The following is a 26941-nucleotide window of genomic DNA, read 5'->3' as shown; positions in this document are numbered from 1 at the left end:
GGTTATGGTGGAGCTCTTTTCTGGAAACAGTAAATAAATAATCCAAAGAAAATCGCACTTTCAAATCGCACTATCGTTCTCACTAGTCTTCTGCCCTGTGTGAACGTGCCAAAGTTCGTATGCGCTCTGGTTTATGCTGGTATGTTTTCTGGGCTCCAATTATTGTGGTATGTCATAAGCAGCTTATAATTAAATTTCATAACAAAGTGAATGCATTCATCTGCCTTAGAATCTTTTTGTTTCATGTTCACTCTAAGTTTAAATATTGTATATTTAAATGCTTAGATATCTAGGATTATTTATTTAGATTTTCCTCATTTACATCTGCCCATTTATATTTCCGGCCCTCGAGACAGAGACAGAGCCTCCATCCGGCCCCTTAGCCAAAAAGTTTGGAGACCCCTGCTCTAAGCGCAGCTCATTTAGTGGCTCTAGTTCTTCCCAGAAGTGGGGCGCGCGGCACGTGTCTCGAGCATTTCCACAAAAATGATTGGCGCCACTTTTCCCAGGATAGATGGGCTTTACTCCACACCACTCCACACAACCTGGGAGCGGGTTTGCAAACCAGTATTCAGACGAAGAGCAGGCCGATATAGGACATAGGAAGTGCAAAACTGCTACTTCATTTCTTTTTTTTTCTATAGCTTTAAATTGAGTTCTAAATATACATATATTTAAATATATATTTATTTGTTGTTGTTTTTTTGTTGTTTTTTTGTTTTGCAAAACAACGTTTGCGCGTTAAATTTGGTGGTCCAAACGGCCGCAACGCCGCAAATTGTGTTTTCGATAATTTTGAACGTGGATGTAACTTCGAATTCATTTGTAAATCAGAGCTTATTCTACGTTTTGTAAGCCGGTGTTATCTACGTATGCACTGGCTCGTATCTCGCGCCACCTGCTGGCCGCTTCTAGCGGCGGACGCAGAGCGAAGAAGGTCTAGCTCGAGATCGGCGGCGAACAGCTCGTGGCCCGAGCCCACCTCGAGCGCCCGACCTGCATACGCAGCTGCGAACATGCAACTCGTTTGTTCCGGAAAAATTCTGCGCCATCTATGAGGAAAAGGGTACAAATAAATACCGGTTGAATCCCCCTTAACCCAATACGAACTGTTTATTAGTCTAAACCTGCAACTCAAGCTTCGTTAAAACAGAGAAGAGTTATTTTGCGGCGTGGCGTCTTTCGTCGCGTTCCTTTGTCGATCTCCCTTGCTCGTGTCCCTCGCGTCTTCCTTCTCTCTCATTCCCACACCGGGATGTTGCTCGAGCCCTCCTTCTTTCTCCTCTGACCGACGTTTTAGATTCCGCTTCTTTCTCGGTCCGCTTTTCACACCCCCAGATGGTTGATGGCGGCGGCAGACATCTCGTCTTGCTCAAGTTCGCCCGATCGGGTGTAAACATCACGTGAGGCTACGGGCAAAGCTCAGTCCGCCAGGAGCCCGTGGATGCATGGTACCTCAGCATCCTCGTGCTCGTCTCCTTTTCTTCTTTGTGTGTACTTATTTTCGTCCTGTCTGTTTCCTTTTTTACGCTGCGCCGTACCACGTGAGATCTATCGCCATCTTGTTGTCGGTTTTAGGGGAGCCTAGCCTTGTCCGTCCGGCGTCCGTACTCACATCGATCTTGCTGGCGCTCGTGCTCGTGAGCTCACGTGCTCACGTGCTCGTGTAGGGCAAAACATTAAAAAAAAATGATGAAAAAAAATGTGTGCGCAGTCGACAGGATTCGAACCTGTGTGGGGAGTCCCCAATGGATTTCTAGTCCATCGCCTTAACTACCCCGCCACGACTGCGGAACGAGTAGGGGGCTCTGAGATGTGGTAGTGACTCAACAGCTGAAGATGTCATGGATGAAACGTTGCATGTAGCCGCTCAACGTCTATACAGGAGAGGGCGCTGCGGTCAAATGCGTATATTATCGCGTTAAACTTTGCATGCATTAGCTCAACGTTTATAGACGAGAGGGCGCTGCGGTCAAATGGTCAAATGCGTATATAACCACGTTCCATACCACACATTCTCTTTCTGACATGGATGAAAACGAACGAAAGGCTCCGCATGCTGCGGCTCAGCGTCTACGCAGACAAGCACAACCAGAGCTTCGCCCCAATAAACATCAATAACCATGGGGAGATGCGGTCAATTTTTTCTTTTTCTTGCCTTCCCGAGCTCCGAGTCAGAGTCCAACTTACAACACACCCCATATAAGCGATTTGGCTGAGCGAAAAGCCAAGCAGCGGTAACAGGATTAAGTTGGGCTAGTTGGTTCATACTTCAGCCTAGAGAGTGAGATATATATATATACTTTATTTTAAAGCAACTACTTCAAGTAACGCCAGCTGAACCAGAATAAACATACACATAAAGAAAAGACCATACACACCGTGGGATTAACAACTGATTTTCTTTTTCTTCCTCTTCTAGTACGAACCCCACATCAGGGAAATATTCTCTTTTCTTCTTTTTTGCTTCCTACTTCACCGAGAATTTAACCCCCGAAGGAACATTTTTTCTTTTGTCGTGTAGCACGGGAGGAGTTGTACTGACGCAGTCAAACAAAGTCAAATTTGTCGTTAGTTGTTTATACAGCAGGCGGTTAGTCTGCATGAACATGGTGACCATTGTTACCCACTGTAGATAAGCAATTTAGCCAGTGCAGTACGACTGCTAGCCTGGGGTTTCTAACGTGCAGCACGCAGTGGTTGATACACGGCCGAGCAGCACACGCTATATCCAAATCCCGTGCTCGGGGCGTGGCACACACGAGTATTCCAGTGGCCCTTGCATTCTGCTCGCGTTTCGATGGACGGGCCTTGGGCGTTCAGCTCGTCCACAATTCTGTCTTACAACTCGTCCCGCTCAGGCTTGGTCAGAGGACTGTCAGTGGCGGCCCTCGCTAAAACTTTGTTTTCTGTCAAAAAGTCGTTCAGAAAGCTAATCTGGTGGACCGACACGCGAGGACTTTACTTCCGCTTCTTTGTGTTGTCGGCCATGACTGCCTGCCTGCGTAACGTAATGGGATGCAGCTAATGCTAATAGTTTTTGTGTAACGTAAGTAAACCAAATATTTCATAAGACATATTTAAACAAAAATAGTTTAATTAAATTGCTCTGCACTATACGTTTCGGATATTTAAGAGTATTGCTTTCTAGAACACTTCACTGCCGAGTTTTGCGATTCTCCAAAATACCCTGTAGGGAGAAAAAAAAAAAACGATGTAGTTTCAACTGAATCGCCAAAGTTCGGCGACGTCACCGGACACGACACGGTGCAGTTCTCTTCCGATGTAGTTTGTTGGCGATGGAAATTGGGCTCCTCCCACCGGCGGCGTCAGGATGCAGTTTCTCCACCGCTTTTCCCAGCATAGCTAGACTGGTGTGCGCTAGCCCATTCGGCCACCGATCCCCCCTGTTCTATTATGTTCTACTTATACTTTCACCGATTCTGCTCTATTTACAGTTTCACAACACTTGAACAATTGTATCACCCTTTAGATTAAACCGATTAACCGATTCATGAAACGCTCAAATGTCACTGATTCATCAAAGCATTGTTAATCGACGCACAAACCGAGTCTAGTGTTTTTTTGTTTTTTTTTTGTGCATTGCTTCTGGAAAACAAATAATAATTATGAACCATTTAAACACTGAAAGTAATTTTTTTCGGCCTCAGATTTCTCCTACCAACAAACTTTTTTGATGTTATACGGGCAATTTTGCTTTGCTAATTGTTTCTGAGATTGAACATTGAACAGTGAACATTGTTGAACATTGAACAGACGATTGATACCGAACATTCACCAATACTCCGAACGGAAAACCGTGTTAATAAGCGCTACGTAGCGCGTCATGCTCCTTGACATTGAGCAAACCGAAAGAAAATTTCACTCTCCCTCCTCCACCCCCCCCCCCCCCCCCCCCCCCGGCCTTCAAAAAACTTTTCGTTTTTCTTGAGGTGGGCAGATTTGAAGCCGGGGGCAAGGAAGTGAAAAAGGGGGGGGGGGGGGGGCTTCACTTCCTTCCCCCCGCCTTCAAATCTGCCACCCTCAAGAAAAACAGTAAGTTTTTTTATTACGTTGTTTCTTTGTAGTTTGATTCCGGAATCATTCCGCACCTCCGCGGCCCCGGAATGAAATGCGAATGGAATGGCGGCAACGCTGGGAGCAGTGGAGAGGGAATAGAATTACGTATATGCCTTCCGCCCGGAATGGAATGGAATGGCGGCAGCCCTGGGAGGCAGTGGAAAGGAGGTAATGGAATGGCGGCAACGCTCCGAGAAATAAATGGAAGGGGAATGGAAATGGAACGGCGGCAACGCTGGGAGGAATAAATGGAAGCGGAATGGCGATGGAACGGCGGCTGCGTTAGGAGGAAGGGAATGGAATTAGATGCCTTTGGGCCGGGGGAGGGGGAGTGGGAATGGAATGGGCTCGCGTTTGTCACGTGACCGGAGGGAATCGACCGGCAGAAAGACAGCCCCGCACTAGACGCGGCGGGACCGCTGGTATTGAAGGCCACTGCGAAAGAGGACTGGGTGCTGCTGCAGAGGTCTCGTCTGCCGTCCTGACTCGGCTGTCCCGTCTGCATTCGCGCCGCTTGTTCGGGTCCCTGGCAGAAGCACTCAGACGCGAGTTTGACGTTGCTGTTGAGGACAGACGGTGAGAACTTTCGCAAAAATCCCAAAGCGCCGCGCGCCGACACTTGTCGCCGTAGCATCTACCACGTGATACTGAAGAGAGCGTGAGGGTGCCGGAGTTGCTGGCCTGCCCTGACTCACTCGCCGTCGCCTCCAAGGTCGCCTTTGTCGTCTGCTAGAACCGGTTGTACATAGCGTTCCCGGCATTCCTTTCGGCGCCGCGGACGGCGCTGCACGCTTTTGCAGAAGGTCTGTTCGAACGGATGCGGCATTAGCCCGGAAGTCGTGCCTCTTGGTGTGAAGCCTGCCTCGTCGACGCCGCCAGAGCGCGAACGACCAAAGCACCGAGGCAGAAAAAGAAACAGGTCAGTGGTGCCGTCCGCTGCTTGAACCCGCGGCTCCATCGGCGTGAGGAGGGACATAGCAATTCGGACAAGACGAGAGAAAAAGCATGGATCGAGTCACAACGTCGTGGAAGGCATTTTTCGACGTTAGTCGGGAAGAAAACAAACAAGCCGCACGCTGCAAGTTGTGCAATGAAACTATACACGGTGCGATCGGCGTGTCGTCGAACTTCATTCGCCATCTGAAGAGGAAGCACAAGAGTGAGTACGCGCAGGACGGAAGAGGGAAAGCAAGGAAGCCGAAGATAACGTCCGCACTCACCGCTGAGTGCAGCTCTTCCACAGGCAGCAGGTGAGCTTTTTACCCTTTATCACGCGATTCGCTTCTGCGGCGTACGACACCAGGTGGTACCACCGTCTTTTGCGACCGCTCGGCTTGTTGAATGAGTATTTTTGGGACGATTTTTGCAGCTGTCTATGCATTTGACAACGTCAGCTTCATGTTGCTTTTGCCGGCATTACAATGTAGTTGTCGAAGGTAATTGTTCCCGTTTAGGAATGGAAGAGAACGGTTCAGCCATTCCAGGAGCTGGGAGTAGGCCAAATGTCTTCACCAGTGCTGCAAATGCTACTCCGCAGAGTTGAAATGATTCCGTAGTTTTAATTACTGTTGCGGAAGGGGCACCCCTCAGTCCATTCCAATTCCATTCCGGGAATTAGAGTTTTCGATAATTCAATCCCTTTCAACTCCTAGGAATGGGGACACTGGGCCCATTCCCACTCTTGGAATGGCTGAATCGTTACATTCCATTCCTCTAATTCCTAAACGTAAAAATTGGCACTTGACAGTTACGTATATTGTGTTTGCCGGTATAAGCAGCATAAAGCTAACATTATCAAATGCATAGACAATTGCAAAAAAATGCTAAATGCCTATAAAAAAAAAAACACTGATTTTACTAAGCTCACGGTGCTCGATTGCCTGGGGTGACTCGTACCGTCCGAAGCGGTCCATCGCAAGATGAAACAAGGTATGCAGATACTAAAGTCAAAGGAAGTGAGCGGGCATAATCTAGTTTGCTTGTAACCCTAACCCACTTGAATGTAAAGCATTTAACACATAAAACAAGCATCGGAAAAAGACCAAGCAAAAGGCGGACTTACACGTAAAAATGCAGTATAAATTTAAAGAACAAGCGTCGGAGCAGAAAAGAGGAGTGAATCTCGCTAGCAAACCCATATTTCGCACTTCAAGCGAGTGCGCGCGAATGAACGTGGAAGGCGGCAGGGTTGGCCAGGTGCTAAACAACGCTCCTCGAACTATAAGAAAACAATAACTGATCATCTTTCGGCGGCGCGCGCGTCAACGAGTTATCAGAGCTCTGCGAGTTATGAGTCGCCGCCGTTCCCAGACCTCATTTTGTGCGCGCGCATGCATTCTCCATGCCTTCGCAAAAAAATAAATAAATAAATAAATAAATAAAATAAAAGCAAGACAAGGAGGACGATGAGGAGGCGTGCTTGGCGCTTTCATCCTTTGCCACTCCCTTCGTTTCTTTTGCTTGGTGCTTGGTTTCTTGTTTCGCTCTCGTGTAACAGAAGTGAAGCCCGTCGGCTGCGCATCTGCGAAAGGCGAGACCGCCCCCACCCTCTCCCCCCTCTGCTCTTTGGTTAGGCGCTCGTTTCTTGTATTGCATTTTTTTTTTTTTTTTTGCGTAGAGTTTGTTAGGGCTAACACGGGCTAGCAGTTTCCCGCTGCTCATTTTATTTCTGAGCAACTGACTCGCTGACGCGCTCAAAGCTAAACGTAACCCCCCGCCCCCACCCTCCGAAAAAAAAAAATAATAATAAAAAAATAAAGTACCGGGCCCATTCCATTCCGGGTCAAAGAGATCTAATTCCATTCCCATTCCATTCCCCTGAACGTTGGTGTCATTCCATTCCCCATTCCATTCCGGGGTCGCAAAAATGCGGAATGATTCCGGAATTGGAATGATTCCGGAGTTGGGGTGATTCCGGAGTTGAAATGATTTGAAAATTACTCCGCACTTCCGCGACCCCGGAATGACGTGGGAATAAAATGGCGGTAGCTCTTGGAGGGATGGAATGGGAGTGGAATTGTATGGCCTTTTGCCAGGAATGAAGGGGGAATTGAATCGGCTCGGTTCTGACCCAAGTTTTGTCGATTTTCTGCTGAGCCCTGCGGCTTGCTAGCATAACACTATCTCACGGTCAGGGTGGCTCTTGAAAAAGCATAATTGAATTTGAGGTGACTGGCGACTTGATTGTCTGACTGGCTCATGCGCCTTTCGGGATATGCAATCACAAAAGCGCTCTATCACTCTTTGGGTTCTGAGACATGCCGTCATTCTCAACTTTCGGCAGAGTTGGCTTCACTTAGCGTTGTCGCGTTCTGCTGCTCCAGTACATTCAATTTTATTCGTGTTATGCGGGGAATAACTCGGGCGCTTTAGTTGCCACGACGAATTGGCGGTAACTCAGAGCTCGCGTTGTATACATACACCTTGAACGGCCTCGCAGGTGCGTACCTCAACCCAGGACGTAGAAAAATGTACTAGATCATGTCCGAAGAATGACCAGCGATGATCAACCATTTCCGAATGGTGAACCGGTATTGTCTAGATAACGCCCGGATGATGAACGGACCACAGGGGACACATGCTGCTTTAAGCCCAGCAGACATTCTAGTGCTTGCCTGGAAAACAAATGAAGCATTGAATTGAACATGATGAGAAATCGCGAGATTTGTACGGAAAACGCAAAATTACAATTTTTTTTCGGCAGGTTCCATGTCATGGTACCACAGTGCCTCGTGCTGGCACCAGGGTGTCGAACCGAAATTTTTATCGGTTCGGTTCCGGTTCGGGTTCACGACTTTCGGTTCGGTTCCGGTTCAGTTCCGGGGAGCAAAAATACCGGTTCAAACCGGTTCGAACCGGTTTGAACCACTAAATTGAGAATATATTTTCCGCGTTGTACTGGAAATATACACTATTTACGCCGTGAAGCGATTAACTATGTAGTTTCTTCGATCGTCCGTGCAATTTACTTAGGTACCCAAACTATTAATTTCAGTTATTTAATTTGCACGTAAGAGTAGAAGAAAATCTACATTAACATACATAACGTCGTGTTCATACATCCCTTTGTTTACGAGTAAAATATATTTTACCTGAATCGAAATGTTTAAGTACAAGAGTAAAAAGTTGAGCTTGTTGGTACATACCTGTAAATAGATCAGCTTCCAATTTAGAACTATCCGGTATTTTCTTGTCATTTCTTCGTGTTTAAGTAAAATTCTAAAGTTCAAGCTGATCTATTTACACGGTATAAAATGTGGTCGCGAAGTAAGGTAGGTCGTCTGAAATACCCGTGATTGGTACAACTTTGTGTCGCAGTATTAAAAGTGAAACCGTGTCCTTGAACTAAGGAATGAATTACGACAGATAAAATTATGAAACGAGCACCTCGTGGCCATATATATCATAAAATAAGGTTTACGAAATACACTTCAGAATATATATGTATATGATGACGACCTTACTGAGCTAAAAGCAATGTAACAAAAGTTTTAGGATAATTTCTTTCAGTCTACTTTTTATAGAAACACCGAGCGGCAATCCAAATACCTGTTGTTCTAACCAAACATTGTTTAGACTCAGCACCGCATGCAAGCGACTAATCATGCAGCAAGAAGTAATCGCAATTGTTCACTCTAATCTATACGCACCTTCGAACTCAGATCAAAGCTGGCCCAAAATAGCGCTTGCCCCTAGTGAAAATTTCCTTATACAGAATAAGCTGGCATAGCCTGCCTGATGAGGCTTAAGCCTCAACAGGCTGGCCGGCATCTTGTCAAGAACAATTGTTCTTGACAAGATGCCGGACAATTTAATTTGCAAATGAGCATCACACTTCGTAATTGATGATTTTTACACGATAGCGTTAAGGAGCTCATGTCGCAGGAAATCCGATGCCGGTGGCGTGACTAGAAAATCTATATTGATCGATAGGTTCATGACGTCAGAGCTACATATCCTCGCGCAAGATTTTTAAACAACCCACAATGCTTACGTGAAACGTGACATCACGCGTGGAATGAGTGATTAAAACATGACATGTAATGTGAATTAAAGGTCGCCGTATGTTTCAAATGATTTTACTTTTGAAAATAATTCCTTTGCCTTAAAGAAAAAAAGAATAAGAATTTTAGGCGGGATTCGAACCCATGACCCTTTAGTCGCGAGTCAGATGCCACGCGAGGCACGCTTGCGGGGCAAATGAGAATGCGATGCAGACGAGACCCGTTGACGCTATCGCGTTCTACTTTTAAAGACGAAGCTTAAGCGTCCTTTAAGATTTTTTTTTGATAAGTAAAACGAAGTAGTATATCCCGTTCTACTCGAAATGGCAGCTACTTAATTGGACGCTTTCTGACGGTTTGCGTACGTAATCGTCATAGTTCCGACGCGCGCCCCTGTTTACTTTGTTTTTGTCCAGCCCCCAGACCTATAAAAGTAATGTTCACCACATAAAAGAGGCAATAACAGACTTCTATATGTTTGAGAAGTTAGATGTGTGAGGAACACATAGTTATTTAAATTAGCTTCAAAATCAAAAATGTATGTGAGGCCGCCCCATATCCCTTACAACGTGCCTGTCGAGGATAAAAACGCCGGAAAAGATTGGCGGAACACCTTTCAAATAATTTGGGGGGCATTGCTTTAGAGTGGTTGGCACTCTGCTTATGTGGTCAAATATTCAGTTAGTAATTAAATATATTTTATATTGATCAGTAAATTTTACTTTTTTAAAGTTCTCATAACCGCTTGAGACCGACGCTGAAGGACGATACTCGAAACTACACGAGCTGTGGAGTCTGCGTAAAAGTGTTTTTCTGCTTGGCTGATTGGCAGCTGTGAAACATCGGATTGCAGGGTTCGCTAAAAAGGACCCTGTGCTCACATAATGGATTGGAAGTCACATACACAAAATGCTCAAAAAGAGAGAGATAATTAATGTTATTTTTTTCCAAATAATTCCTTGCAGAACGCCTCACTGCAAAAAGAGATGCGTAAAGATGCGCGCAATGCAATTCATGATTTTGCATAAATATCGCGAAGGACAGACAAAGATTCTTAAAATCTTAGTACAAATTACATTTAATCAGCTTGCATGAGCTCGAAACTTCGCGAAATACTGCCTCGGGAGGCTAATGTTATATTCGGTTTTACCTGCATTTGTTTTGGGCCCTCACTTAACAACACTATGCTAGAGTAGTCATGCGCTCTAACATTTCTCTAGGCTGCCGTATATCATCGCGAACTGCTATAAATACTGCACAACTTTACAATTAGGACATTTATTGCTAGTGTTGCGAGCATCACATTTCAACAGAAAGCTGAACTGTTTAGCATGGTATGCACGTGACGTCATCACAGTATAGGCTAGTGGTCATTGCGATTTCTTCTTGCTGAGAAAATCGAATTCGACGGTGCAAAAGGCACGGTGCAGGAGGTTCAAGCTCAGTGAAAGCCAAGTATTTGAAAGGCACGTATTATTATTCGTAGTGCATCGTCGTGAGGAACGGCGCGAGCGTCCGGCACGACAAAAACGTGCTTTTTGGCAAGAGCACTTTTGCAAACAAAGTAGTTTCCGGGGTCACGCTTTTTGGTCTGCGCCAAATATGCAGGGAAGAGGAACATTTACAACAGAGTATGCTTTTACCCCCCCCCCCCCCCCCACACACACACACACATACACACAAACTCACTTCTTTATACAGCGGTGCTGTTAAGGGCTAGTTTCCCAGTGTCATGACCGTCAACGAACAAATGATGACACTAAACTCCGCCATCAATAAATGACGACGACAACCAGAAAACCGGCTTGCCGGTTGTCTGGTTTCCGCTGTCGTTCGTAGAGAGTGGCAACCCCTCCAGCCTTTCCACTCTGGCTTACCGACTTGCGGCCGGCCATTACTTCATTCCCACCATAGTACAGCTTTATTGGTCGTCAACAGAGTGGAAAGACTGAAAGTATTCCTGAGGAATTACCTCCTTCGTTTGTGGCTGTTAATTTGACAATTTTATTTGACGCTTGTTATCCGCAACCCTTCATTACTTTTATTTTGCACCCTGTGAAGTTCCAAGGGGTCATGAAACGATATCGGGTTGGAATGTTCATGACCTTTCCGAGGCGTACTGGTCCTCTGGCCCAAGTATACTCGCACAGGCCGCCACTGATTCAGAAGCTTCTTCGTCGTGGTGAAATTGCGAAGATTAAACGAGATTATTTCTTTTAGTCTTGCCGTCCCAAAGTGATGACGTAATTGTGGGATTGAAACCACCCGCCTGCCGACAGTCGAGCGCGGCTCATGGATTGGACACGAGAACTGCGTCAGCACTTGACATCGGCTCGTAACAATCAATGCCTCGGTGGACACTCGGGCAGTGGCTCGTGTTCCAACCACTGCGGTGATGAGAATAGCCCAACTCTAACCACGGCCGGACTGGAAGCGCGCGCTCTCTTCCTCTTCTTACGGCCTTTGCAATTGGGGCAATCGCCACCTCCCGCCGCAATTCGCGGGGGGCGCTGTCACCTCACCCATGGCCTACCCTTTGCCGTTTGCACAGAGCGCGTCTGACATGCAGTGTATCTCAGCGCTGTCGCAACTTGCGGCCGAGATTTTTATAGCCTTTGACACCTGATCCTCACGTTTAGACCCTCAGCCACTATCTAATGCGTTTCTGATGAGCCCAAAGCGGTAAATATTTGATGCACATCTCCGAGAGATTCGGGAGTAAAAAGTTGTAAGTAGAGGCAGCGAATGCAATTACGGAAAAACTATACTTGTCTTTACCTCCAGGACTTCTGTTGCAACTCAAGAACAGGAGGAGACGGACCCCTTCTACGGAGAGGAACTTTAAATGATAAATAATTCGTACACTCTCGTGAAATGTAAGCAGGCCGAATCTATCCAATGCCGTGGTCTGCATTATCATTTCATAGGCCGCCTATGACGTCGGTCACCTGCTCTAGACGAGGGTGTAGTAGTCTGTACAATTTTCGCACAGTGCACACTACAGCCTAAAGTGCTTCCTCGAGGGATTGTGCACATATCCAGCTTATTTTTAGTTTCTGTCCATGACCGTCTTTGCATGGTTAATCAGAAGTAGTCTGAGCAACTTCTTGCAAATTAAACCAACCAAGCGCTTTGAGTGACTGTTGTCAGTGCCTCCTGGGCAACGTAGGATTGGCGCGTCTTCAAGATAGGGTGAAATGAGTAGTTGCAGAACTTCGTGCACATTTCTACGCGGAGGTGCATAACAACCTTAAAAGAAAAAGCAACGATGTTATCCAGAAGTGCGAAGAACCTAGGATTTGGATAATGAAGTCCACGTTTATCCTGGCCTTGCAATAAGACGAACAGAAGATCACCTCTGTTACTCGTAGTCAACAGCATAACACAGAAGTCGCACCCAAACTCACTAAAGTCGGTTACAAGTCAAGAAGGTAGCGGCAAAAGCCCCTCAAAGGGAATCTTGTATTCCTCCGCCACCAATCGCGTCCCTTTGTTTCCGTGACGTCACGACCTGCCCGAACCAATCTTGTTCTGGCAAATGAATATTTTCAACATGGCTGCCGGGCAGATTTTCTACGACTCTTGCAGCAATTATTCTGTTTTTAATGCGGTTTTTCACTTACCCGAGCATACGTCGCTAAGTCGTAGCCGCGTCCACTTTTATTCGCAATAGGTTCTGCGCGACAGCGTGAGAATCCAGCGATAGCATTGCCATCGAAAATTTCGATGCGGGAGTAAGGCCTAGCATCGTACATACGCCGAACGCTGTCTGCTTCTCTGCCTCGGGTTGCGCCTCAACATCGTGAAGGCATCGGCTTTTCTTCGCAGTGGTTTCCGTGGAGCGACGTTAAAATGCAGCGGTCACCAAACTCTTCTTTATAAGTGTAGTGGGCTGTGCGGGAGGGGCATAAGTGAACCGCGAACACAGTAAGTGTCTTTACCCAATTTCGACCGTACCTTTGCTGGCGTTAATAAATAGTCTGTCTACTGAAATGACGCTTTCGAAGCAGTATGCATTCATCTGTGAAACTTGGCGTCCTTGTCAAGTTTCCGCGTCGCAATCGGCTGCACGGTAATCTATGAGTGCGATAGTACCCGCGGGTACACCCTCGTTCGCAATAATGAGCTGTTACATACAGGTGGCACACAAATGATAAAGCCAGTGATGCGTATGTTACAAACATTTAATTGATATTGTTTTGGACGTTAAGAGGCTGATGTCTTCTTTTGGAAGAAATACCAGAGAATTTGAGGGAAGCAGATTCGGTTCTCTCAAATGCTTCCGGACATTCTGCTTGCTCTCGAGGCGCTGTCAGTCGTACGTTTATGCTTCGAAACCCGGGTACGTGACGCCAGTACCTCCACTCGCTTTGCGTCGCGGCCTGAGGTTTTACCGGTAAACACGCACCAATTTTTCCAATTTACTTAAGAAGGAAAATGTGTCCACAATACTGGATCGCAGCGTTGGTTTAATAATTTGTTAAAGATGAAAAGTATGGTCAATAAAAATTGATTGTAAGGGCAGTTTCCTGCTTCATGAATTGTGGCTTTCTTATATGCGAAATATTTGTTTAAATCAAGAATTGAAAACATACCGAATACTCTTGATCTTGGTCCGAATGCAGGTGGCAGAATGATTTGTCTTTATAACAATAAAATCAACAATGTTTGAATCAAGCAACAGCTCAAACCGCCTAATTGCATTTCTGATGTATGTTTATCTCTGGATCATACCAGGCCGTAGCCGCAAACGAGCTCTTCAGAATCTGCCATCGTCTTTCTGGTCTACCTTGGCAAAGACAGACTCGTGTAAAAACATTGAGCTTCTTGGAGGCAACCTTGCAGTCCTCATTGTCAGAGCCTCCATGGAACCATTGGAAAGAAGGGTCCCTGTTGTTTCATCGACACGTTTCATCAACTTTTTACGACTCGTTTCATTGATACTGCCACACTGTGCTGTGAAGTTTCATCGACACAAAAATTTCACGCTGTAGGAACATTTTGTTGTGCGTTTATCACTGAAGCACATGTTAAACTATCCGACCGACCCAGTTCACGACGCTTTGCGGCGACAGTCTCCAGCAGTTCATTACAAAAATGTGGACCCACCCGTACATGCCGCTTCGCAGCAGCGTGTAAGGGTGGTCCTACCCCCTGCATGTACCCGTACCCTTGCTCACCAACTAAGCAGCGCACCCCTAACCAAACGAAAATCTTGTCGACGAAACATAGCAAGATATGTCGATGAGCGAGTGTCGATGAAACAATCTGTTGATAAAGCGTCGCAGCGTTGAAACAAACTGTCGGGGAAATGTCATTTTATGAAATGAGTGGCAGCGAAAAAAAAGCCTGTTCCCGAGCCGCGTTACTTAAACACTATCGCAGGCATCATTTTTAGATACTCATTGCCAGAACAAATGCACTCTAAACAGAGAAGAAAATGAATTTCGCGCCCCTCTGCTGTTAAAGTTCACGACCCGGAATTGGATAAGGGGCCATAAGGCAAATTTGACATGGTTCTGGACTGGACAAGACAACCTTTCGGTACTTCACAACTCTGCCCTTGGCAACAAGTCTGGCTGCAATCTGTGCATTGTGGTTCTTATCAGCTTTGAAAACGTTAGATTTAATCCTGTACATTGCACTAGTCCGGGAGGCTCAAAAGTGAGGTCTCTATGGAAGACCGCTTCACTTCATCACAGCGTTTCTGCAAGACGGACAATATCAAGCTTGAGCTAGGCCCAGTTACTGGCATTGGCATTCCCCAGATCTCCGTCCTCTCACCAATCCTTCATAAATGTTGTAGCCGACGTTTTCTCATGTCAAGCAATTAGTGCTGTTTTTACGATATATTTCAAGCGAGTACAATGGCGCCTCTTAAATTCAGGAAATCTATGCCGCACTACTTCGGACCGCACTTCGGCGCACAGGGCAGCCTGCTCCTCATCCACCACGAGGTGTTGGCCAACTCGCCAAAGTGCGACCCAAGAGTCATAATGGCCGTCGACTTCAAGGGAACTTTCGACGCGTCTACTCAGCTTCGAAACGAAGCACTAGCACTCGCATTTTGCTCTCCACTGTGCTAACACAAGGTATTGTTATTCCCAGGGTGGCCTCAGTCGTGTGAATGGCCACAGACATCCTGTTTATGTTTTGAAACGAGATCATTAGCAGTTAGAGTTAGCTGCACACAGTGCTGACAGACGTTATTGTTATTCTCAGAGTGGCCTCGGTCGTGTGGATGGCCACCGACGTCCAGTTTATGCTTCGAAACAGGTCATTGGCAGTTAGAGTTAGCTGCCAGCAGCGCTGATGCACGTTATTGTTATTCTCAGAGTGGCCTCGGTCGTGTGAATGGCCACTGACGTCCAGTTTATGCTTCGAAACAGGTCATTGGCAGTTGGAGTTAGCTGCCCGCAGCGCTGATGCTCGTTATTGTTATTCTCAGAGGGGCCTCGGCCGTGTGAATGGCCACCGACGTCCAGTTTATGCTTCGAAACAGGTCATCGGCAGTTAGAGTTAGCTGCCCGCAGCGCTGATGCACGTTATTGTTATTCTCAGAGTAGCCTCGGACGTGTGGATGGCCACTGGTATCCAGTTTATGCTTCGAAACAGGTCACTGGCAGTTAGAGTTAGCTGCCCGCAGCGCTGATGCACATTATTGTTATTCTCAGAGTGGCCTTGGACGTGTGGATGGCCACTAACGTCCAGTTTATGCTTCGAAACAGGTCACTGGCAGTTAGAGTTAGCTGCCCGCAGTGCTGATGCTCGTTATTGTTATTCTCAGAGTGGCCTCGGACGTGTGGATGGCCACTAACGTCCAGTTTATGCTTCGAAACAGGTCACTGGCAGTTAGAGTTAGCTGCCCGCAGCGCTGATGCACGTTATTGTTATTCTCAGAGTGGCCTCGGACGTGTGGATGGCCACTGGCGTCCAGTTTGTGCTTCGAAACAGGTCACTGGCAGTTAGAGTTAGCTGCCCGCAGCGCTGATGCTCGTTATTGTTATTCTCAGAGTGGCCTCGGACGTGTGGATGGCCACTGGCGTCCAGTTTATGCTTCGAAACAGGTCACTGGCAGTTAGAGTTAGCTGCCCGCAGCGCTGATGCTCGTTATTGTTATTCTCAGAGTGGCCTCGGACGTGTGGATGGCCACTGGCGTCCAGTTTATGCTTCGAAACAGGTCACTGGCAGTTAGAGTTAGCTGCCCGCAGCGCTGATGCACGTTATTGTTATTCTCAGAGTGGCCTTGGACGTGTGGATGGCCACTGACGTCCAGTTTATGCTTCGAAACAGGTCACTGGCAGTTAGAGTTAGCTGCCCGCAGCGCTGATGCACGTTATTGTTATTCTCAGAGTGGCCTCGGACGTGTGGATGGCCACTGACGTCCAGTTTATGCTTCGAAACAGGTCACTGGCAGTTAGAGTTAGCTGCCCGCAGCGCTGATGCACGTTATTGTTATTCTCAGTGTGGCCTCAGTCGTGTGGATGGCTACTGGCGTCCACTTTATGCTTCGAAACAGGTCATTGGCAGTTAGAGTTAGCTCCCCGCAGCGCTGATGCACGTTATTGTTATTCTCAGAGTGGCCTCGGTCGTGTGGATGGCCACTGACGTCCAGTTTATGCTTCGAAACAGGTCACTGGTAGTTAGAGTTAGCTGCCCGCAGCGCTGATGCACGTTATTGTTATTCTCAGAGTGGCCTCGGACGTGTGGATGGCCACTGACGTCCAGTTTATGCTTCGAAACAGGTCACTGGCAGTTAGAGTTAGGTGCCCGCAGCGCTGATGCACGTTATTGTTATTCTCAGAGTGGCCTCAGTCGTGTGGATGGCCACTGACGTCCAGTTTATGCTTCGAAACAGGTCATTAGCAGTTAGAGTTAGCTGCCCGCAGCGCTGATGCACGTTATTGTTATTCTCAGAGTGGCCTCGGTCGTGTGGATGGCCACTGACGTCCAGTTTACTCTTCGAAACAGGTCATTGGCAGTTAGAGTTAGCTCCCCGCAGCGCTGATGCACGTTATTGTTATTCTCAGAGTGGCCTCGGTCATGTGAATGGCCACTGACGTCCAGTTTATGCTTCGAAACAGGTCATTGGCATTAAGAGTTAGCTTCCCACTGTGCTGACTCACATTATTGTTGTTTTCAGAGGGGCCTCGGTCATGTGAATGACCATAGGCGTTCCCTTTAGACTTAGAAACAGAGTACTGGTACTGCGATTTCGCTCTCCACTGTGCTAACACACGGCTTTGTTATTCCCAGAAGCCTCAGTCATGTAAATGGCCACAGACGTCCCATTTATGCTTTAAAGCAGAGCACTGGCAGTGATATGTTGTGTCGTTTTTCTTAGACAAAAAAGAGCTTATTTGCAATCAAAATTCCATTTGCTGCGTAGCAAAGATCTTTAGACAGCGGGAAGGGTCAATATGGCATCTGATGTCTTTGCCGTAGATGGGCTGCAAACTTTTGTTTTCGTGAAGTTGAAATCTATACTGGTGATTTATGGCACAGTGCAATGTATAGACCAGCTTAGACATTATCGCAACAAAAATAAAAAGTTTGTCTGGTGGCTGCATATCGAAATGCTATTCGGCAACGAGCAGAGAAGCATGACAACATGAGACACGGGAGGTTAGTGGTTGTTAAGTAACGAAGGATTTTGTTAGAAATAAGTAAGATTTGTTTTAGAAAAGTCTATCTTTCGACAGTTGCGTCGGCATCGTTTTATTTTTTTTTTTTAGCTTTCTTTGTGAGTGTCGGCGTTTTGGAGGGAGCATTTGCGGGGGCAGAGCGGCCGGGAGTGGGGAGCGGCTTCCCCGCGGTCGTTAAGAAACGTCTCGGGTTTCGGTGGTCTGCTCGGACAGATCCCTTTTTGCAGCTGGTTGTGGCTTTTAGCCGAATGTGCCTGTATGTAGAGGGTTTCGCCGCTTAGTGTAAAATTGTCGCTTTTTGCCCGATGCAATAACTTAGCGGTTGGCGCCAGTCAGACTGGAAAAATTGCAGAGAACAACCCTACAAGGAATTTAGGTTTGGCAGTTACAGCGACAGGATGACAGCTCGCCGACCATTGGACGACAGTGTACCACGTGGGAGTGGTGAAATTTGAAGTGATTGGTCCATCTCTGGAGGGAAAGGAGGCATCTACGAGGCTAGAAAAGGGCTGCCGAGAGGGTTCTCGGGAGATTCGGCTCTTGAGGCTGGGGACTAAAGTACGGGGTTTTAATTTTGGAAGTTTTGTATATTACCGTTGACTTGTCGTTTTGTTTTGAAAATAAACGTGGCCACACTGGCCACCGTAAACCTACCAACGTCGTAATGTGTCCAGCGGGATCGAACAACTTTTAGTTTTTTTTTTCTTATTCGACTTCCCGGGGGACTACCATCGGGCGAACACCATCATCGGTCGTCACCATCCTGACTGGGCCCCTTGCCCCCGCGGAAAGTTGACTGGCGCAGTCGACAGGATCCTGCTGACTTCCTGCGACGGGCGGTGAGCGAAAACGACGGTATCAACGGAGGCAGGCGGAGCGTACCTGGGCTCTATGCGACAAGTGTTTCGTCTGCTGGATTGCGGACAAGGGTCGCGTCTGCTGGACTGCGGACAAGGGTCCCGTCTGCTGGACTGCTGACAAGGGTCGCTCCTGCCGGAGTGAGGACCGCGGCAATATCTACGTGAGAAGCCCGGGGGGTACAGTTACCCAAAGAAGTCGTCTGCTGGACTGCGGACAAGGCTCGCTCCTGCCGGAGTGAGGACCGTGGCAATATCTACGCGAGAAGCCCGGGGGGGTACAGTTACCCAAAAAGGAGTGGTGGCAGCTGACAGGTGGTCCTGGGCGTTATCTACGTCGGAGAACAGGACGACCTGTGGCTTCACCTGCGGACCGGCGAAGCATCTTCAGCGAGCGGCGACAGAATATCGGGGCAAGCCTCAAGAGAAGAGACGAGATCGTCGCTGCAGTGCCGAACTTCGTTCTGATGCCGGGGAATTGTGCGTCTTTTTGGGTTTTTTTTGTGTGTGTTTTTTTTTTTTCTTTTCGGTGAACGAAGAATGAGCTGAGACTTCCAGACGACGGGCATGATCGCCAGGCCGAGTGGGGACACTGCGGCAAGTGGGTGGCGGCGACTGGAGGAGCAGCTAATTGGATTTTGCCAGGCGACAGTGGGTGAGTCCCATTCCCGTTTTCTCCGAGGCTCACCATGACCAGAGAGACTAGATCGAAGACCCCAGGGTCTTCCCTCAGTGGCGCCAACTCGGAACCAGACGCTGGCACCAGTGAGGGAGGGCAGCCAACAGATTCGAATGACCTTAGTGCTGAGATAACACTCATGAGACTAAAGATAGAACTCGAGAAAATAAAACTAGAGCAGCTCAAAATAACGGGGCAGCCTCATGAAGAGAACACTCGGGGTAAGGGGGGAGTCGGACGGTATGCAAAGAAGCTACGTGTGGTGCTGGCGCCAATGCCCGAGACGGACACATTGGTACCGGCATGGTTTAAGGGCGCGGAAACAATGTTGACGAGTTGTGAGATTCCACAGGACCTACACGGGGCAATCATCCTACCTTTTCTAAACGAGAAAGCTAGCGCCGTGGTGGCAAACAGAGCAGAGGGACGGGTATTGCAGTACAAGGAGCTACGAGACATTATCCTCGACGAGCTCAGGATGACTCCGGATGAGTACAAGCGGAGGTTTAATGTCGCGCGCAAACAAGAGAACGAGTCGTGGGCACAGTTCTCTACAAATCTTAATACTATGTATGGATACTACATGGAGAGCCGCAAGGTAGAGACACTAGATGATCTACGGCAGCTGACCATCTCAGATCGCCTAAAGCATGCCATGCCGGATGATGTACGCGCCTACGTACTTCAGAATGAAACCAAAGAATGGCTAAGGCCAAAGGAAGTAGCGGAACTTGCCGAGAAATTCGAAAAGAGTCAGCACGATCGAAACTGGGAGCCCCAGAGAGCGGCCGAGGGGCCACAGGTGAACATGCGGGGTGGGCCTGCGGAAGTTGGGGGCGACCAGCGAAGGGTTGAGAAACCTCGACCGCAAGGGTGCTTTTCGTGTGGGAGGCAGGGGCACCTGAAGCAGAACTGCCCTGGATTAGTATATACAGCCGTGGACTCCGGGAACAAACCGGCCTCTGCGTGTCTGAGTGCGGGGGTAAGACCTTTGCCTCGGTCACGCGAGACATTCGAGACGACGGGGACGCGCAGGAATGGAGAAACAGTTTCGGGTATAGGCTAGGTATAGCAAACCTTTTTTTTTTTTCTGTTCGCGTTTGGATTTCCTTGCCTGTAGCCAACGTTAATTTTTTTCTTTTTTTTTTCTTTTGTATAAATACTGGTCATGGTGGAATCTGGAACGTACGGGTTTGGGTCTCACCGGACTGTGTTTGCTTGTTTGTTTTTGTGTTGTTGGTTTTCCCTGTCGCCCAACAGATTATTTTTTTTTCAGGGGGTATAGCTCCTCTGTTGTTGTTTTGTTTTCGTATGCTACGCGTCTGTCTCGAAAAGGGGGACAGATGTTGCGCGAACAGCAAGTGTACTTGCAACATTCTTGGTGGGGAGGTGTTAAGTAACGAAGGATTTTGTTAGAAATAAGTAAGATTTGTTTTAGAAAAGTCTATCTTTCGACAGTTGCGTCGGCATCGTTTTATTTTTTTTTTAGCTTTCTTTGTGAGTGTCGGCGTTTTGGAGGGAGCATTTGCGGGGGCAGAGCGGCCGGGAGTGGGGAGCGGCTTCCCCGCGGTCGTTAAGAAACGTCTCGGGTTTCGGTGGTCTGCTCGGACAGATCCCTTCTTGCAGCTGGTTGTGGCTTTTAGCCGAATGTGCCTGTATATAGAGGGTTTCGCCGCTTAGTGTAAAATTGTCGCTTGTTGCCCGATGCAATAACTTAGCGGTTGGCGCCAGTCAGACTGGAAAAATTGCAGAGAACAACCCTACAAGGAATTTAGGTTTGGCAGTTACAGCGACAGGATGACAGCTCGCCGACCATTGGACGACAGTGTACCACGTGGGAGTGGTGAAATTTGAAGTGATTGGTCCATCTCTGGAGGGAAAGGAGGCATCTACGAGGCTAGAAAAGGGCTGCCGAGAGGGTTCTCGGGAGATTCGGCTCTTGAGACTGGGGACTAAAGTACGGGGTTTTAATTTTGGAAGTTTTGTATATTACCGTTGACTTGTCGTTTTGTTTTGAAAATAAACGTGGCCACACTGGCCACCGTAAACCTACCAACGTCGTAATGTGTCCAGCGGGATCGAACAACTTTTAGTTTTTTTTTTTCTTATTCGACTTCCCGGGGGACTACCATCGGGCGAACACCATCATCGGTCGTCACCATCCTGACTGGGCCCCTTGCCCCCGCGGAAAGTTGACTGTGGTGGTCAAGAACAACAATCCGATCTTAAAGCAAATAAGTGGTCCTTAAAAGGACCGTTTTGTGTTCCGAGATGTTCCACGCTTTCTCCATAATGGTGGCCTTAAGCTTCGTCAAGGGGCTCGACACCAGACAGGTCACTCTCGGATGGGGTGTCCTCTCCATCCAGCTGGATGACGATGGGCTGGATGTGGGCACTTCTGGCACCGCCTCGTCGGAACGTTGCTTCAATGTCAATAACGTGCCTGACAGCATTAATCCAGTTGTCAGTGGTGACCTTGTCAACTTCTTCGTTGAGGAGTCTCCCCACGTCGACAATCTTGAACGTCGTGTTTCGGGCAGCAACGCCGTTCTTGATCTGCGCCCATATCAGTTCAATGGGGTTGAACTCGCAGTGATACGGTGGGAGCCTGACCACAGTGCAGCCAGCTGTCTCGGCAGCAGTGTCCACACGATACTTTAGGTGCTGTGGCTTCACCAAGGCCACAATGTCGAGCAGCTGCTTCTTCACCATCTTGGGGTCCCATGAAATTTTCTTAGACGTCAGCCACTGTCGGATGTCGTCCTTCCGGGAACTCGTCGTCGGCACTGCTTCCAACCGCCGTGAATGGTAAGAAGCGTTGTCCATGACGATAACGCTTCCTGTCGGCAGTTTGTCGAGGACACCGTCGAACCACTTCTCGAAGCGGGCGCCATCCATCTCCTCGTGGTAATCACCGGTTTTTTGTCCACGGAACACGTCCAGGCAGCCGTCGACGAAGCCTTCATCGCTGCCGATGTGGGTGACAATAAGACGCTGGCCCTTCCCCGATGGCTGCTTGAGGCCAGTCGAGAGACCACGCATGAAGGCGTCGTGAGACGAAGCCACTGTCGTGTCTACCCACACCTTTGAGACAGTGTGCCCTGCCGTCACCCACGTCTCGTCCAAGTAGAAGATCTTCCGACCACCTTGTCGGTGACGTGCGATCTCATGCAGGTACTTCTGCTGCCGGTCGACTATGTCCTCTCGTTCAATCAACCGGGAGTTTCGTTCCCTCTTGTCATGCTCGAATCCGATGTCGTGGAGAAGGCGACGCACAGTCCAAGCCTTCAACGAGGGAAGTTCAGTGCTCGCGCAGAATTCGGCCGTTATCTTCTTGACCGTGGGGACCTCGTTCCGTCGAAAGAAACGGTGGACGCACGATCTTAGCGCGCACAACGTGAACTCGCCGTATCTGACTTTGCGCTGCCTCTTGCCTTCACTTGCTGGGCGCTTCCGAGAAGGTGTCACAACTTGTCCCTCGGTTTCTTTCGCCTGCTTCCTAATCTCGAGGACGGTGCGTACACCAACGCCAAGCAGCTTGCTGACTTTGATGCAGGACTCCTCCACAGTGAGGCCGGGCTGGCCGGGCTTGGCGGGCGGTTCGTGTCGCACCTGAACGTACGCGTTCATTATCAGCTGCCGTGCAGCTCGGTTGAGGACATCGCCGCTCTTATGCTTCTTGTAGAGGCGCCTTGGCGTAGGCGGCGAGGCTGCACCAGACTCTCTTGACGAAGAAGAATTGGAGGAATCGCATTCCGCTGTCTCCACGTTGGGATTCATAACGGAAAACGGCGACTTCGGCATTGTTAAAACGCGAATCGCAGGAACTTTCAAAACCCGAAACGCAGGTTTTTTTTAACAAACGCAGAAAATACACGGAATGTACCTAATTCGAGTAGGAAGGTTATCAAGCTAAAACCAACAACCATATATGCATTACTTATAAAAGTTACAATTTCCGTTGCACTGAAGCCTTCTTTTTCCGTCAACCTTCCGGAGCAAGTAATTTTCCTCGGCTAGGTGGCGCAAGCTGCCGCCCGCTACAAGGTCTGTCTGTAGTCAATATCCATCCATTGAAGTAGAAGGGGCGTTTTCAGCGAACTATCTTTTCGACTGCGGAGGCGTCTGAAGCGGGCGCATCACGCTTATGGGGAGGGGCTTCTACTACCTTCTTAACTTGTAACCGACGTTAATGAGTTTCAGCAGATAGCCACCGACGTACACCAGACCAGAGTATGTCACGGATGGAGATGGAGCGCAAGGCTCTTTTAGATTTTTCAGGTCAGTGGTAACCGAGTCGGGCACAGCCACTGCCAACTGCTCAGAATCAGTGTCTGACATCTGTATTTGCTTAGAAGGGGCCTTTTCTTTGACTATGACCGCGCTTTCCGAACAACGGCGCGCAAGGGGTCAGAGAAGTACAGAAGTCCATGTCATAGGGGAACGCAGTTTGCTGACGACACTGTCTGTCGGTAGAGTGACTTAAATCGGAGCGAAGTTCAATAAACCGTTGCCAAAACAACAACCTACGAAGTTCGAGCACCAGCGCAAAGCAGCTCGAAGGAACTCTCCGAGTGGGGTGAAGAGGGGTGAGGTGATTGCGCTCCTGGCGGCGAGCAAGTGAACTACATACGGAGAAAAAATGCCATTGACTTCCGGGCGATTGCAAAGCCCGTAAGAAGAGAAAGAGAGCGGGCGCTTCCAGTCCAGCCGTTCTCTAACAATGCATGGAGCTCAGCACGCGTTTTCGTCCTTTAAAACCCCAGCGCGGCGGTATGATCAACGTTGGCGGCATAAGATAGGCACCAGGCCACGTGGCCGCTTCTGGCTCCGAGCTGAGGGGATGAACGATGCTCATATTTCTCTAACTGTTTGGCGACTGACATTGCCTAGACAAATAAGCAAAGTCAAGTTCAATCAGTTATTAGCGTTAGGGAGTGATCCTGAGTAGTATTTAGTAATGTACAGAAATATTGTTTTAGCTCATTTAAGCAAAATACAGAGGGGGTCGAAACTTTGGCAATATCTTGAGAACAACGCTCGTGTGAGATTTACCGCGACTGCCAACCTTCGGCTGTTCCTCTGAGGTCGCTAAAATTTTTTTTTTTTTAGGTATTCCTTCCGTAGACACGTGTGGTTCTATGTAACGTCATATTAATAAGTCGTGTTTAGTCATTTCAGAACTTCTATTCACAAGGACATTTCTCAAATGCAGTTCAGCAACAACGAAAAAATGTTTCGGTGCCTCAGTAATGTCAAATTGGTCTTGCAACATTTTTTTTTGTACTTTCAATAAATAGTGTTAAGAAATAACCCCTGACGTTGATAGCTTGCGGAAACATCCATTAGTTTTCCCCTAATAACAGATGCAGAAAAATAAAGGACAGAGACAGCTGTCGATATCCCCTCAACTCGCAATTTGAACAAGAGGCCACGTGATCTGACGCTAATTATATACCACCAGTGTTTGTCACAGTCATGCCCTCGGCGGCTAGGGTTTGGAAAGCAAAAGCATGGGCAGAGCTTCAGATATTGTTACAGTTGGGCTATTAATTATCATATTTAATTGACATGAGCCGTTACCCAAATGTTTGGCGACGCTGATCGTCATGAACCCGAGCACTCGACTAGGGGTTATGAAAATCGCTTACGTCACGGTGTCACGTGACCCTCGGTGCGAAATCGTGATGTCATGTTACGTCATGCTGTCAACAAGATTAATACATCTAATGACTTCCTCAAATTAAATCGAGTTGATGCAGCGAGTCACGTGACATTACTTGACAACATGTATTGACACCATGACGTCACGTGACAACGTAACACTTGGTTAATCATAGTGCCAATACAAAGGTGCCACGAAAGCCCACAATTTCATACATTGGAATTCTGTATATGATGATTTGATCAATAGATAGAAATACAGCCGCCAATTTTTTATTCCCATATGTTCATTTTGTGATACTAACATAAAAGAAAAAAAAAAGAAATATTACCTTGAATCGTTTTGAACCGGTTACCGTTATATTTTTTTAGGTTCGGTTCCGGTTCAGTTCCAAGATGGCGGCGAAGATTTCGGTTCGGTTTAGTCCGGTTCGGCTAAAAATAACGGTTCTGTTCCGGTTTTCGGTTCGGTTCGGTACCGGTTCGACACCCTGGCTGGCATCATAGCGACTGCCCTTTCTCAGTGGGTTTCAGTTCTCGCCGCAGTGCACGGACAGTTGGGAAATGTCTACGCGGGAGTCTTTTCTGACAGCGTATTGGCGGTCCCGCTGTGCATGTATTCGAAGCAGACAGCAAGATATAGCTTCTTCTTGCGCCACGCACAAATTATATGCTCCGTTCACTTCTAAGCTGACAGTGCGGTGGGAGCTACGCATTCACCGGGCCAATCAACCGCCTCCCTCGCATCACCTGATCTCGCTCTCCGCGCTTACGAATAGAAGGGAGCGTGACCGCGTTGCGAAACAAATGGACGCAAGGCTGGCCCAGCGAGCACGTAGCTCCCACCGCACTGTCAGTTCTAGTACATTGTGCAAAAGACAGTTTGCATACATTGTCTGGGGCGGGTTTCTTTGACAGTTCTGTCGCGTTGTCCACACACAAAAAACTGCCTGCAGACATAGTGGAAGCGTACATACTGTATGTATGTATACTTCCAATATGTATGTATGTTCGCCTGAAACATGTTTCGGGCCTGTCCGCAGATGATTCTGTCATCAGATCTACAGCGAATACGGTGTCTTTTGTGTCTAATATGGCTCATGAGAGGGGCGACTGCGGCTTTAAAGTCTCAGCAAACAAACACGCTCGCCATTTCCTAGAGGTGGCAAACATACGGTCTGTTTGCGAAGAAAATGGGCGGTTTTAATTTTTGCCGCCTTATAGACCGACATGCGGGCTTGACGTCACGGAGCTGCAGCGGCGCTGCGATCGCGCCGGAGCCGGGGGGGTGTGGGCAAAAGAGCGCACGTTTCGCATGGGCGTCATAGCATTTTAGCTTGCCGCAAAGCTGAGTTACCGTTAATTGCACCGAAATGTACAAGAAAAGCAGAGGAGTTCTACAAGTTCCCGGCAGACTCTGAAAGGCATAGTATTGGTGCATAATATCCGTGGATCAAAAAGAATGGTCGGCTCGCGCGAACGACTGTTTGTGCGGCAAGCACTTCCTTGAAGGCAAGTGCGGCTTCCATTTCAATCTCCGTCCCGAGCCTTGACTATGTGCAGGGAAACCGTTGTCTGATCGAGACCACCCGGATTTTGTTCCCATGGTGTGTGCGCACAAAGCAGCGGCCAAGCGCTCGTTGGAGGCTCGCTAAGCCCGTGCTACCCAGCAGGAGGGGATCGGCGACAGAATGTCAGTGTTTAGGAGTTACTGAAAAAAAAAAGTAACGAAATACGTTACTCGTTACTTACAAATAAAAGGTACGCGTTACTGAGCTACGTTACCTAAAAATAAAAGGAACGCGGTACCGCTACCGATAAAAAGTAACGCACGTTACTTCTGCGTTACTTTTAAAATTGTGATTTAACACATTTTACGGTTTTGACAATACAGGTAATATATCAAGAAACATTACGTTCATGCAGAAACTGAACATAATTACTTGATCCCTTTTTACGGTTTCACCTAAATACTCACGAGAAAAAACGCAAAGAAAAACATGGTTTGACATC

At 47.9% G+C, this 26941-nt stretch overlaps 2 protein-coding genes across 2 annotated transcripts in view; both read left to right on the top strand.

Annotated features, from left to right (window-relative positions):
• Window positions 1–26941, top strand: part of LOC8031338 (NAD kinase) — a 292525-nt gene that overhangs the window by 97181 nt on the left and 168403 nt on the right. The gene's annotated exons all lie outside the window — the stretch shown is intronic.
• LOC121835789 lies at window positions 19275–20330 on the top strand. The gene has a single exon (XM_042290285.1). The coding sequence runs from the start codon at window positions 19275–19277 to the stop codon at window positions 20328–20330; it is 1056 nt and encodes a 351-aa protein (XP_042146219.1).

Source organism: Ixodes scapularis, unplaced genomic scaffold (assembly GCF_016920785.2).
Source record: "Ixodes scapularis isolate PalLabHiFi unplaced genomic scaffold, ASM1692078v2 PGA_scaffold1__304_contigs__length_218370807, whole genome shotgun sequence".
NCBI lineage: Eukaryota > Metazoa > Arthropoda > Arachnida > Ixodida > Ixodidae > Ixodes > Ixodes scapularis.
This window is presented reverse-complemented; position numbering and strand designations above follow the sequence as displayed.

Bases quoted from the DNA above. Each gene is read 5' to 3' on its own strand.
- LOC121835789 (XM_042290285.1), top strand. From the start codon at position 19,275: ATGACCAGAGAGACTAGATCGAAGACCCCAGGGTCTTCCCTCAGTGGC.